Source organism: Tamandua tetradactyla, chromosome 1 (assembly GCF_023851605.1).
Source record: "Tamandua tetradactyla isolate mTamTet1 chromosome 1, mTamTet1.pri, whole genome shotgun sequence".
Lineage (NCBI taxonomy): Eukaryota > Metazoa > Chordata > Mammalia > Pilosa > Myrmecophagidae > Tamandua > Tamandua tetradactyla.
The window spans coordinates 193,602,408-193,615,238 of record NC_135327.1 but is presented as its reverse complement, the minus strand read 5'-3'; the positions used below and the strand labels follow the sequence as shown (position 1 = coordinate 193,615,238).

The 12,831-nt window shown below is 43.0% G+C and overlaps 1 protein-coding gene across 2 annotated transcripts in view; it reads right to left on the bottom strand.

Annotated features, from left to right (window-relative positions):
• The window catches only part of ZNF282 (zinc finger protein 282), a 36,854-nt gene extending 24,590 nt beyond the window's left edge, over positions 1–12,264 (bottom strand). The window contains exons 1-2 of one of the 2 annotated variants that reach the window (XM_077149055.1): positions 11,983–12,264; positions 8,823–9,242 (exon numbers count right to left, since the gene is read on the bottom strand). In XM_077149055.1, the coding sequence (XP_077005170.1) occupies positions 8,823–9,242; positions 11,983–12,147 (585 nt within the window). In that variant the 5' untranslated portion in view covers positions 12,148–12,264. Of the gene's footprint in view, positions 1–8,822; positions 9,243–11,377; positions 11,487–11,982 lie in introns of those variants that run through there. The other variant, XM_077149045.1, reaches the window with a different exon arrangement.
• Positions 12,265–12,831: the final 567 nt, after the last annotated feature.

Below are 12,831 nucleotides of genomic sequence, written 5' to 3'. Positions count from 1 at the left end.
TATATACATATACATATATGTTAGATCTAGTTGATTTAGAGTATCATTCAAGTCTTATATTTCCTTATTGATCTTCTGTCAGGATGTCCTATCCATTATTGAAAGTGGTGTTTTAAAATCTCCTATTATTAATGTAAACTCTGCATTTCTCCCTTCAAATCTGGCAGTATGTCCTTTTTATATTTGGGTGCTCTGCTGTTAGGTGCATATATATTTATAATTGTTAGGTCTTCTTGTTGATTTTTTGTCTTCGACAGTTTTTGACTTAAAGTCTATTTTACCTGATATTGGCTAGCTCTCTTTTGGTTGCTATTGGCATGGCATATTTTTCACTTTTAACCTACTTATGTCTTTGATTTATGGTGAGTCTCTTGTAAACAGCATAAAGTTGGGTTATGTTTTTTTATCCATTCTGGCAATCTCTGCCTTTTGTTGGGAAAGTTTAATCCATTTACATTTAAAGTCACTACTGATAACAAAAGACTTTCTTCTGCCGTTGTCCTATTTAATCCCTATAAGTGTTATACCTATTTTGCCCCTCAATTCTTCTTTTGATGCCTAATTTCATATTTATTTGATTTTCTTGTATTGTATAATATTAAGTGCCTTCTCATTTCTATCTGGATATATTTTTCATATATTTTCCACGTAGTTACCATGGCGTTAAAGTTGAATGTCCTAAATATTTAACAATTATATTTGATATGATACCAACTTGATTTCAGTAGCATACACATTTACTGTTCCTATACCCTTTCATCTCCCTTTTGTACTTGTTACAAATTATATCTCTGTACATTGTATGTCTCAAACCACAGATTAACCATTATTTTTTAGCATTTGTATTTTAGCACCATCTAGGAAGTAAGAAGTGGAATTATATACCAAACAATACAATACAATAGTACTGGCATTTATAATTACCTATATGATTAATACACCAGAAGTTTTTATTTCTTTATGCCAGTTTGAACCACTGTATTAGCATCCTTTCCTTTCAGTCTGAAGAACAACGTTTTGAATTACTTGTAGGACAATTCTGGTAGTGATGAACTCTTTCAGCTTTTGTTTATCTGAAAGTTTTAACCTTTCCCTTTTTTTGAAAGAAAGCCTTGCTAGATAAAAAATTCTTGGTTGGCAACGGTTTTCTTTCAGCACTTTAAGTGTTTCAACCCACTACTTCTTGCCTCCATAATTTTTGATGAGAAATAGGAACCTAATCTAATTGGAACTCCCTTGTATATAACATGTCTCTTTTCTCTTGTAGCTTTCAGAACTTGTTCCTGGTCCTTCGCATTTGAGTTTGATCAGTATGTGATAGGGCATATTTTTCTTCATGTTTATCATGTTTGGTATTTTCTGGGCTTCTTGGATTGCATATTCATATCTTTTGCTAAGTTTAGGAAGTATTCTGTCATCATTTCTTTTAATATTCCTTCTGTCCCTTTCTCTCTTTTGTCTCCTTCTGGGAATCTCATAATGCATGTATTCTGCATATTGGTACACTTAATGGTGTTCTGGAGTTCTCTTAGGCTTTTAACACTTTTTTATAATTCTTTTTGTCTTCTACTCCTCAACTTGACTCATTTCAGTTGTCTTATATTTGAGTTCACTAGTTCTTTCTTCTGTCAACTCCAATCTGTGGCTGAAATCCTCCTAGAATTTTTCAGTTCAGTTAATTCAGTTCAGTTATTGTGGGTCTTCAACTCCAATAGTTCTGTTTGGTTCTTTTAAAAAATACATATCTCTTTACTGAGATTCTCTTATCATTCATTCATTGTTTTCCTGATATCCTTTGGTTCTCTGTAAATTCCTTCATCTCCTTGAGCATACTGAAGATCATTTTCCTTTTAAGTCTTTGTCTGGTATGTCCACAGTCCAGTCTTCTTCTTGATGATTTCTAGATTTTTATCCTCTCCTTTGAATGGGCCATCATTTTCTGTTCTTTTGTCTTGTAGTCTTTTGTTGCACACTGTACATTCTAATATTTTAAAATGTTACGTCTGGAATTTTTCCCTGAGATATGCGTTTCTTGAATTTATAACCAGCTGGTGATATGACAGAGATCTTCCTAAGTGTCAGGAGCTAACAAAACCAAGAATATATAAGCAAAAGCACTTTTCACCACCTTTCAAATTGGCTTTGCTTTGGCTGATGCTCTCTATCAGCAATAGCCCTCCTATCAAGGTCAGCCCAAGGCAAATGCAAAGTGCAGGTTCCTCTCTGTCTTTTCTGGGCCTGTGTATTGTCCTAGGCTTCTGCTTGCTAGCGGTCTTAGGAGTTCCTCTGTTTACAGGAGTTTGAATGCCCCTTCTAATTCTCAGGAAAGATGTTCTCACTCTGCTGGATTTTTCCATGGAAGGACTTGGAGCAGGGAAGCCTTTGCTCCAGGCTGTCCATCTTAATTGTTTTTCACACTGCTTTTGTTTATTAGAGGGCAATTTGGGGGTGGGGGGGGTGGGGGCATGGAGAGGATGCCATATGTCACAGAGGAGTTTTCCAAACTGTCCTGGGGAGGGGATGAGAGAAAGTTCAGGAAAGGCTTCCCAAAACTGTGCTTCCTTGACTCAGCCCTTATCCAGTCAATGCAGCCCTTCCAACTGTCCTCTACAACCCTGAGGAAGTATACTGTCCTCAAGTTTCCTCTGCCACCTTTATCCAGGATGGGTTGGAACGATGGCCATCCTCAGAACTGGTCCCCTAGAGATCCGAAGTAGCTAATCAAAAGCAGTGATCAAAGACTGGCCCATGCCTCCCCTCACCCTCCTCCCCACCGCCCCAGATCTCGGGGAATTTTTATGTCCTTCTCTGACATGGGCAAGCTACACCACACTACTGCCTGCCATGAGGGCGGGGGATTGGGTATCAGGGCAGAGAAAGCAATTTACTGATATTTTCAATAATTTACCAGCACTTTCCTCCTGCTCTTCCATGGATGCTTCACAGTATTCTTTTGACTCCAGAGCTTTAAAATAGTTGATTCAGACAGTTCCTTCCTATTTAATAGCTACTTATTCTAGTGGAGGCACTGATTCCTGGAGCTTTTTATTCTACCATCCTTTCCTTGCCCCTCTCCTCCTCACCAAGACCAAACTCCTCCACATTTACCCTTCATTTATACTCCACCTCTTTAATCTAAATAATGTTTTCTCTTTCACATCTTCAGTTTTCCCTTTGGCTCCTTCCTTTCAGGGTCATCCCGACCTAAGGAAGAACCTTCATTTAACTCTGCTACTTCAAATTACCATCCTCTCACTTTTTCCGTTCTGTTTTTGCTTCTTCAAAATCCAAACACAGTTTAACCTCTTAAAAAATATCTAAGCATCTACCTTCTCTGAAATTACACCTTTAAATAAAGGTCACTCTTTCTGACTTCTTTGAAATAGCTAGCACTAGGAACAATATACTTCTGATCTAGAAGTTTCTCCAGCTATTTTTCCCATAACTGTGTTGCCTCCTATCCTCTTGGCCCATGTCTTCTCTACTGCTTCTTCTTCCTACTCCAGGACCCAAGGTTCTTTCCTTATTCTTCTCTGGTTCATAACTTTTCCCCTGGCAATTTCAACTTACAACTTTACAACTTTGGCTGTTATCTCTTTACAGATGACTTCCTTCAACTTTCATTGCTCCCTTCACAAAGTTCACATATTCAACAGCCTTCTAAGTAGCTCCATTTAATCATCTTTTAAGTTTCTCACACTAAATATAGCTAAAACCAAATTCATTATCTTTTCCAACATACCAATTCCTCTGCCTCCCTTCACCATTTCATATGAAGGATCAAAACTATGGAGTCATATTCTTACAGTTGGAAACAGACCTCATTTTCTTAAAATTTTTGTAATTTTGTATATAGTAAGTACTTTTTGAAACTTACCACATACCCAACACTGAGCTGGGATTCAGCAGAAGTCTGAGACACAGTCCCAGGTTGCAGGTAGCCTATAATCTACATAGAAAGACTACCTAAGAACTATGAGTGATACAACAAATAGATAAAATAGAAGCAAAGAGGCACAAAGGATCTGAGAGAGAAGATCCTTCCTTGAATCTGAGAGCTTAAGAGAATGCATTAAGCCCTCCCAAGAATACATGATGAATTATAACTATGGCCAACGTCACTAATTAACTCCTATATTGTGTCACGGTTATGATGGTTTTAAAATATGTCTACAAATTCTTTGACAGTCTTAAAAAGCCTAAATCCCTTCCTCTTGAAGGTGGGCAGGACTTAGTGACTTGCTTTAAAAACAAATAAAACAGAAGTGACAGTATACTACTTATAAAATGATGATATATAAGACATGAGAGCCTTTGTCTTGGTTTCTCTCTCTGGATCACTTACTCTGGGGGAAGCCAACTGACATCCGGAGGACAGTTAAGCAGTACTATGAAGAGGGCATGTGGCAAGGAACTAGGGCTTCTTCTCAATAGCCAAGTGAGGGCATTATTTTGGAAGCGGATCCTCTAACTTCGATCATGTTTTCAAGTGACTGCAGCTTTGGCAAAGAGCTTGACTATAACGTCATGAGACTAAGAACCAGTTAAGCTGCTTCCAAATTTCTGACCCACAGAAATTCAAAGATGATTAATATTTATTGTTTTAGGCTGCTAAGTTTTGGGGTAATTTGTTACATAGCAATAGATAATATGATGATTTCCACACTGTTTTCCCATACACAAAAATCAATCCTCACAATTCCATGAAGTATTATTAACACCTCCATTTGACAGATGAGAACACTGAAACGCAGAGGGACCAGCTGAGAATTTACCTAATTATTTATTTATACTTCATTTCTTTCAAAGAAGAACTGAAGAGGCTCAGATACAACAAAAAACATACTTGTCCAATGTAGAAAAACCAGTATGTCACAAAGCCAGGATTCAAACCCAAGTCTTCTGATTCTGTGCTTATTTCATCACTTCTTGATAGCACATGTCAACTCAACACTTAATAAATGCTCATAAGGATGCAACACGGAGTTAAAGCATGCAGTATAGATAAGAAAAAAGGACCGGCTACTAAATGCTGATTACAATGAACAAGCAAAATAAGCAAAATCACACTGAAAACAAGTGGGCTGCAGAGGCCAGGGAATATTTTATGGAGGAACCAAAGCCACTACCAAAACTCCATTCTGTGACATCTCAATAAATAAATGTCAGACACCTCCCCTGTCAAAGTAATTAAGTTGATTGCCTCAGTAAATACAAAGACAAGACCTAGCCCCTTACACTGATGTGTTAGCTGGAGAGATTCATTCAGCAAATACTTTTTTTTTTTTCTCAGTGAAAGCTTTTTTTTAATTTATTAATTTAAAAAAATTAACAACAAACAAACAAAACATTAAGATATCATTCCATTCTACATATATAATCAGTAATTCTTAATATCATCACATAGTTGCATATTCATACTTTTTGAATACCAACTATCAGCCAGGTTCTGTTCTAAGCACTGGGGACAAAGCAGTAAACCATGCAGGATTTACATCTGGTCAGGGAAAACCACTCAAGAAGACACACAAAAAAAGTAACTATTTAAGATGTTCAATGGCATATCTACTTTGGAGAAAATTAGAACAGGTTCTGGGAAAAGAATATCCTGGGGTAGGGGTGAACTTGGTTATTTTATATAGGGTGGCCACAGAAGGGCATAGTGATAGAGTGATAACTGAGCAGGCACCTGATGGAAGGGAGGGAGGGAGCCATACAGATATCCAGGGAAAAGTACATGTGCTATGTTGGCACAACAAGGGGCCCATGTGTTGGGAAGGAGTGGGCAAGAGGGTGCGTAGCACAGATGAGACTGGAAAGGTGGGTAAAAAAGCAAAGGCCACTGAAGCAACTGTGGCTCTTATTGTGAGTAAGATGGGAAGCCATTTTACATCTATATGCAATGGAGAGATTGATTTGTAAAAAAAGATGGGAAGCCATTTCAGAGTTTTAAGCAGAGGTGTAATATGAATGATGTGTAATTTTAAAGGATCACTTGGGCTGCTCTGATGAGAACAGATTGTAAATGGCACAAGAATGGAGACAAAGAGAAAGTTTGGAGACTATGGCAATAATCAGATAAGAGATGAAAGTGGCTTGGCCCAGATAATGGTTAATGTGGCAAAGGTGGTGAGGAGTGGCCAGATTGTGGATTTTGAAGAAAATGCAGATCAAATCTGCTAACGTATTAGAAGTAGGGTGTGAGAATGAGAGGAGACAACTAGGATGACTACTCCAAGACTTCTGACCTGAGCAACTGAAAGGATGGAGTTATCTAAGGGAGACGGGAAAACTTTGGGAAGATCAAAATTTCAGGCAGAAGATCAGGAATTCATGTTCAGTCAGATATTTACTGACATCAAAGTGGAAATGTTGACGTAACAGGTAGGATCTGGCATTCAAGGAAGCCTGGCAAGATACAAAGAAAGAGACCTACAGATTATATTTAAACCATAAAACTGGATGAAATCATGAAGGGAGTGAGTACAGATAAAGTAAAAGACAAAGACTGAGCCTTGGACCATGCCAAACATTAAGAAATTAGGCAAAGGAAGTGAAACTAGCAAAGAAGACGGAAGAAACAGCTAGTAAGGTAGGAAAAAAGTCAAGAGAGAGAGTGTTCTAGAAGTCATCTGAAAAAGGTATTTCAAAGAGGGATTGATCACCTGTGTGATATGCTGCTGATGGGTCAAGGAGGGTGAAAACCAAGGCCAACCACTGGCTTTAATACTGTGCGCATTCTTAGAGCCATGCGAAGAGTAGAGAAGATGGAGGGGTGTGAGGGAAAGTCTGATTGGAGTGAGTTCCAGAGAGAATGACCCAACTACCAATTTACTGGAATACTGAGAACAGAGAACATGTTAACTGACACCACAGGGGATGCAATTAGCAGAATCTAGACAATGAGAAAGAAACTGGACAGGACAAATGATCCAGTTTCCTCCACAAATAAACTTCAAGGAAAGATAAAACAGATGGAAGAGGAACCTATGGATTAAAAAAGATTTATCAATCACAATGGACCTTATTTAAATAAATAAATGAAAATAATTATCAAATTCTTGAAGCAATTTGAACTTTGAACACTGAATGGATATTTGAGTACATTGAGGCTTTTATGTGTTGTTGTGGGGGAGGCGGTAATAATACTGTGACTGGGTTTTGTTTTTTGTTTTTGAGTCCTTACATTTTAGAGCTACATACTGAAATATTTGCAAATTAAATGAATGCTGTCTGGGATTTGCTTCAAAATAAAATGGGAGGGTTACAAAAATAAATAAATAAATAAAATGAAGGAGAAGAGTGCAGAAATTTAGATGAAACACGACTGGCCAACAGTTAAAGCTGAATGATGGGTATAAGGGGTTTTACCACACTATTCTGCCTACTTTATTTATTTTTTATTTATAATACATAACCACATACATACACAAACATTCTTGTCATATGATCATTCCATTCTTGTTATATAATCAATAACTCACACTATCATCACATAGTTAAATATTCATCATCATGATCATTTCGGAGAACATCTGCATCAATTCAGAAAAAGCAATAAAAAGAAAACAGAAAAAAATTCATATATACCATACCCCTTACCCCCCCTTCACCCATCACCAGCATTTCAATCTACTAAATTTATTTTAACATTTGTTCCCCCTATTATTTATTAATTTTTAATCCATATGTTTTACTTATCCGTCAATAAGGTAGACAAAAGGAGCATCAGACACAAGGTTCTCACAACCACACAGTCACACTGCAACAGCCATATCATCATACAATTATCTTCAAGAAACATGTATCCTGCCTACTTTATGTTTGAGTCATACATAGTTAAGAAGAAGGAAAAAGGAAAGAAAACGGGGGAAAAAGAATTGGAGACAGCAGCAAAAAAAAAATTGCAGACAGCAATTACAGACAACTCTTTAAAGGCATTTTGCCATAACCAGAAGAGAAATGAGGCAATCACTGGAGGGAGCCACAGGTCAAGGGATGTTTTTTATTACAGAGATGAGTAATATCACAAAATGTTTACATACTGATGGGACGATCCATACAGAGGGAAAATTGATGATGCAGAGGAGAAAGAGGAGGATTGGTGGGCGACTTCCTTGAGTAAGTGAAAGGAGATCTGATATGCAAGAGGCTGGTCTCAGACAGAAGCAGGGGACAATGAAGAGCATATGGGCACAGACACAGGTAGATGGGTACGTGTGGGGGTGGCATGTGTTTATCTCTTTTGAGTGACTTCATTTTCTCAGTGAAATAGAAAGCAACATCATCAACTGAGAATAAGGTGAGAAGGAAAAGTGTGAAATTATCCAGGAGATTGAGAGAGCAAGTGGAAGAAGGGATGTAGTACAAATTCTGAACTGTGAGGAGGGTCCACTTGAAGTTGATGGTTATGACTTGAAAGTGATTCCAGTTAACATGCTTTCAGGTCTTTCTCCAACCACATTCAGACATGCAGATACAAAGATAACTAGTGACATATGGTCATTTATAAGCATCAAGTGAAAACAAAAGGCAATAAAGAGCTGCAGGAATTTATGAGACAGTCAACCAGACAACTCAGAGAGGGTCAGGGACTAATGAGAGGAAAGGGTCAAAGACAGAAACATGCAGACCCTGTGGGGAGTGGATGGAGGTCAGTCTCATTGACGTTCAACACTAGAGACGAGGTTAATTGGAGAGGGGATTTAAGAGGTTCCTGAAATTAGAGAACAGAGAATAAGAGCACTGACTAATTGAAATCAAGGACTTTCGTCACCTATGCTGTTTCTCACCACCTTCCCTGCCCCTGGAGCTGCACATACCTTGGGAACCTCTCCCTTGCTACCTGGGGGCAGCCGCAGGACCCAGAAGTTCCTGTTTCTCAGCAGGTTCTCCATGTTCTCCAGCCGCCTCTGCAGCAGCCCATATTCCTGCAGCAGGGTCCCCAGCACGGCCCACTTGCTCTCCATGTGGTTTCCAAACTCCACGGCCGTCTTCTCACAGTCAGCCAGCTTCTTCTCGGCTGTCCCTGTCCTCCCCTCCAGGTTCAGCAGCTGGCTGGCCTGGGCATCTACCTTTCTCTCCACAGCCTGAATGGCAGCCACCACGGTCCAGAGTGAGATTTCTGCGGTAGGCAACTGGGGCTCACGCATCATGCGGTCAGGGAAGACAGGTGCCCTATCAGGGAAGGGTGGGAACTGGAAAGGCATTGGTCGCCGGGTGTCCATGTCCCATTCCTGAGCCTGTGTGCAGAGGGAGAAGTCCAGGGTGAGACTCTGTGTTAGAGGCAGGAGGGCAGCCAGAGAACAGGGGATCATATGCTATTGCTCTGCGTTCTGTCAAGCCTCCATCCTCAGGCTATGGCCCTTTAGAACCCCCAACGATAACCAGAATAACTAACCACCCAGCTAACCACCTCCCCATTTCCTGCCTGCAGGGGTCAGCCTGGTCACTACTTTACCCACCTTGACCCTTGGCAAATCAAGGCTGTGGAGCCCAACCTTAAATGTCACATACCATTTTCTTTGACTAGAATAGCAGCCCTCCTCAATGGCTAAACTTAATAATAAACACTGTATTTGACTAGTGGTTTGTTTATGTGTGTGTTTTCAAAGAAAGAATTTCCAGGCAAGCTATCATGCTCTAATCTTCCTAGCGATGTATAAGCAGGTTAGGGCAAGAATGATTATCTCTGCTTTCAAGATGATGAAACTGAAGATTAAGAGTACCAGTCCAAATATAAAGGTCAAGACAGAGAAGTGGCTGTTCCTTCCACAGTGCCTCACTTCACTGCCAACTGAAACAGCTCTAGGTGCTGCAGGTAACATAAAAACACATTTCAGGTAAGTGCTGCTGCCACCATTCCTGTCAGGGCCATGGCAGGGGGTAGAAAATTAGACAGCTCAGACTGAAGAACAGATGAGCAGTGTTTTGATTCCTCCAAAGTGAAAAGAAGTTTACAAAAAAAAAAACAAACACCAAAAAACCCCTCATTAGGATGGAAAAGGGGGGCAGTATTTGTTCCCATGCCCCGAGGCCTGCAGGCTGGGGCTAAGGAGAAAATCTCCTGGCCCCCACCCTGCTTCCTGAGGGAGGGGAAGTCCCATGGTCTGGGGCTTCCCCCCTTATCTTCCCTGGAAGGTGAGGCCTGTAGGTATTGGTTGGTGGTTGAACCATTATGGCCACAGGGATGAGTTGAGGGTGGTTAGCAATTCAATGACAATCTGGGAACTGAGCACTTGGAGCTTACCACGAAACAGCACTGGCCAAAAAAAAATCGCTCTCCTTTCCACAGAGACAGGAGAAGGTGCCATTTTCTAACCTCCCTGCTGCAGTTGTAGAGGCCCTCAGATTGGGAAAACTGGAGAACTGCCGCTTTGAGGTAATGTGGGCTCCTCTTTCCCTGCTCAGAGCCAGTGATGAGCACATCAACCACCTTCCCTAGAGTGGCTGTGACAGCCACCAGGAACACCCACCAGCTTCCTGAGAATCATTCTGCAATGTGGGAGAAAAGAGAGCAGGGCCCTGGGAATTCCAGTCCTTGCTAAGTAAGTGGTGGTGATATTTCCAACAAAACCATTCTTTTGGGCTCCTTCTGGGCTTCACTCAGGCCCAGCCCACAGCAGGGGATCAGCAGTTGACAGCAGAAGTCTAGAATGCCATAGGCCCCCATTTAATTTCCACAGATTTGGTGACTAAAGCCGAAAAATGATCCAACAACACAACGAACTCTTGGCCCAACTTGTCAGAACACAGCTGAGAAAAGGAGCTTAGGAAAGCTCTTCAGGTCATCTCTCAGAACCTACCTCCTATCTCATATACAGTTCTTTAAAAATGCATTATAAAACCTCAAGCAGATTAAAAACAGTGGATCAGAAGGCTGGGGGAAATGTAGATCTTTCTGATGCCTGACCAAATAGTAACAAGAGAAAACCACTACAGGTGAAATTAGAAAAGGCAGTGGGCAGTACTCTGGAACAGATTTAGAACCTGGTTCTCAAACTTGTCTGCACACTGATATCACTTAGGGAGTTTTAAGAAATACACGTGTCTAGTCTCCCTCCCTCAGCTTCTGATTTCATTGGTTTGGGATGAGGCTTGCTAGTCAGGAGTGTTAAAAGCTGCTCAGGTGATTCTAATGTCCAGCCAAGTCTGTCAAACACTGGTCTGAAGGCAGTCACCTCTCAATTGCCCCTGCTCTGAATAGCACCTCGGTGCAAAGGAAAAGTGAATTACTCATTATATTTTGATAAACAAGGGAGAAAAACATTAAATATATGTATTTTCATCAAACTGGTTACAATTTAAATACTGATGCGTGCACACAGACACACACACACATAAATTCCAGGCCGGGGCGTAAATACTGCCAACAAACCTTTCCCGCTGGCCCAGTGCACTGGGTCACGGCTCCTTCAGGTCCCAGGAATGCCCCCTGTGGCCATCTCCCCTGCCTCCCCACTGGGTATCCTCACGCCCAGGACGCCCACCGGCCTCAGGGAACTGCTGCTTCTCCCAGGCCGCGGCGTGCCGAGAGCGGCGAGTGCTGCGGGGCCTGCCAGGTGCGCCCAGTCCCCGGCGCCGGGCGAAGGCCGAAGCCGGATAGGACGCGGGACTTCAGGCCCGGTCGCGAGAGCCGGCCGGGAGGCAGGAATCCGCTTCAGGGCCCGCCCCGCCTCTGCCTCTGCCTCGCCGCGCGAGCCAGGGCAGCTGCCGGGTCCCATCTTGGGCCTCCGTTTCCACGTCTGTACGACGAGGGGGCTGGGCGAGGCTTTCCACGGTCCCTTCCAGCGCGCTGACGGCCGGCACGCTCCGGGGAGTGCCAAGGGCTGCAGGGCGCCCATCCCGCGCGGGCCGCCTAGCAGCTTCCGAGCACCCAGCCGGCCCGGCAGGGTCCGACCGCGGGCAACTTCCCGGGCCCGCCCCGCCCCCACCGGCGGAGGCGTCCGCAGCCATGGCGGTGGGGGCGGGGGCTGCACCCACCTGCATGGGAGGCATTCCCTCGGCCATTTCCCCGCGCAGTGCCGGCTCCTGGTGGCAGACCTCCTCCGGGGGCAGAGCCTGGGCCCAGCTCCAGGTCCCGCTGTCCAGCCCCAGGCCCTGGATGCCCAGCTGCTGAGGCTGCGGCCGTGTTGACACAAACTGCATCCTGGGAGTGCTGTTCCCCTCTCGGGCCGGCCTGGGAGAAGAACGTTTTCCAGGCGCCTTCCCCCTCGCTGGGGCCGGACAGCTCCATCTACAGCCCGTAGGAGCAAACAGTCCCCTTCGGCGGCGCTCCCCCGCCCCTCCGCAGCCAGCGCGCCAGCCAATGGCCTCCGAGCTCCTGCCCGCCTGCGGGGACCCGCCCTGCCGACTTCGGGGCTTGGGGGCCACAGTTGCCGCCAAAGCGGATACAGGGAGGTTTGGCGCGTAGAGCAAGGGCCCTAGGCGGGTATGTTCTTCAGAGCCCTTCAATCCTGGATGGCCTGCCTTAGTGCCCCAAACAATGCAATGATCTGGTCTGTGCGTTTGATTTCTGTTAATTCTGCAAATGTATTGAACATCCCAGGGGAAAATGGTGACTGCCCCTTTTGAAAAATTTGCAAGAATAATTCTACTTTCAGGTACTTTCTTTTGGCCTTCCTTTCCTTCGCTCACTGTTTGTAGGCTTTATATCCCCTCTCTTTTTCCAACCCAAATTTACTAGACCAAATCGCAGGGCTTTTGCATTGGTCAGGATGATAGAGAAGCAGTCCGTGCTAATGTGTCAAAAGAGGGCCAAACTCTTGCTCTGAGATAAGGTACATTGCATTTAAAAATGGCCTCTTCGAAAACCCTTTATTATAGGTCAAC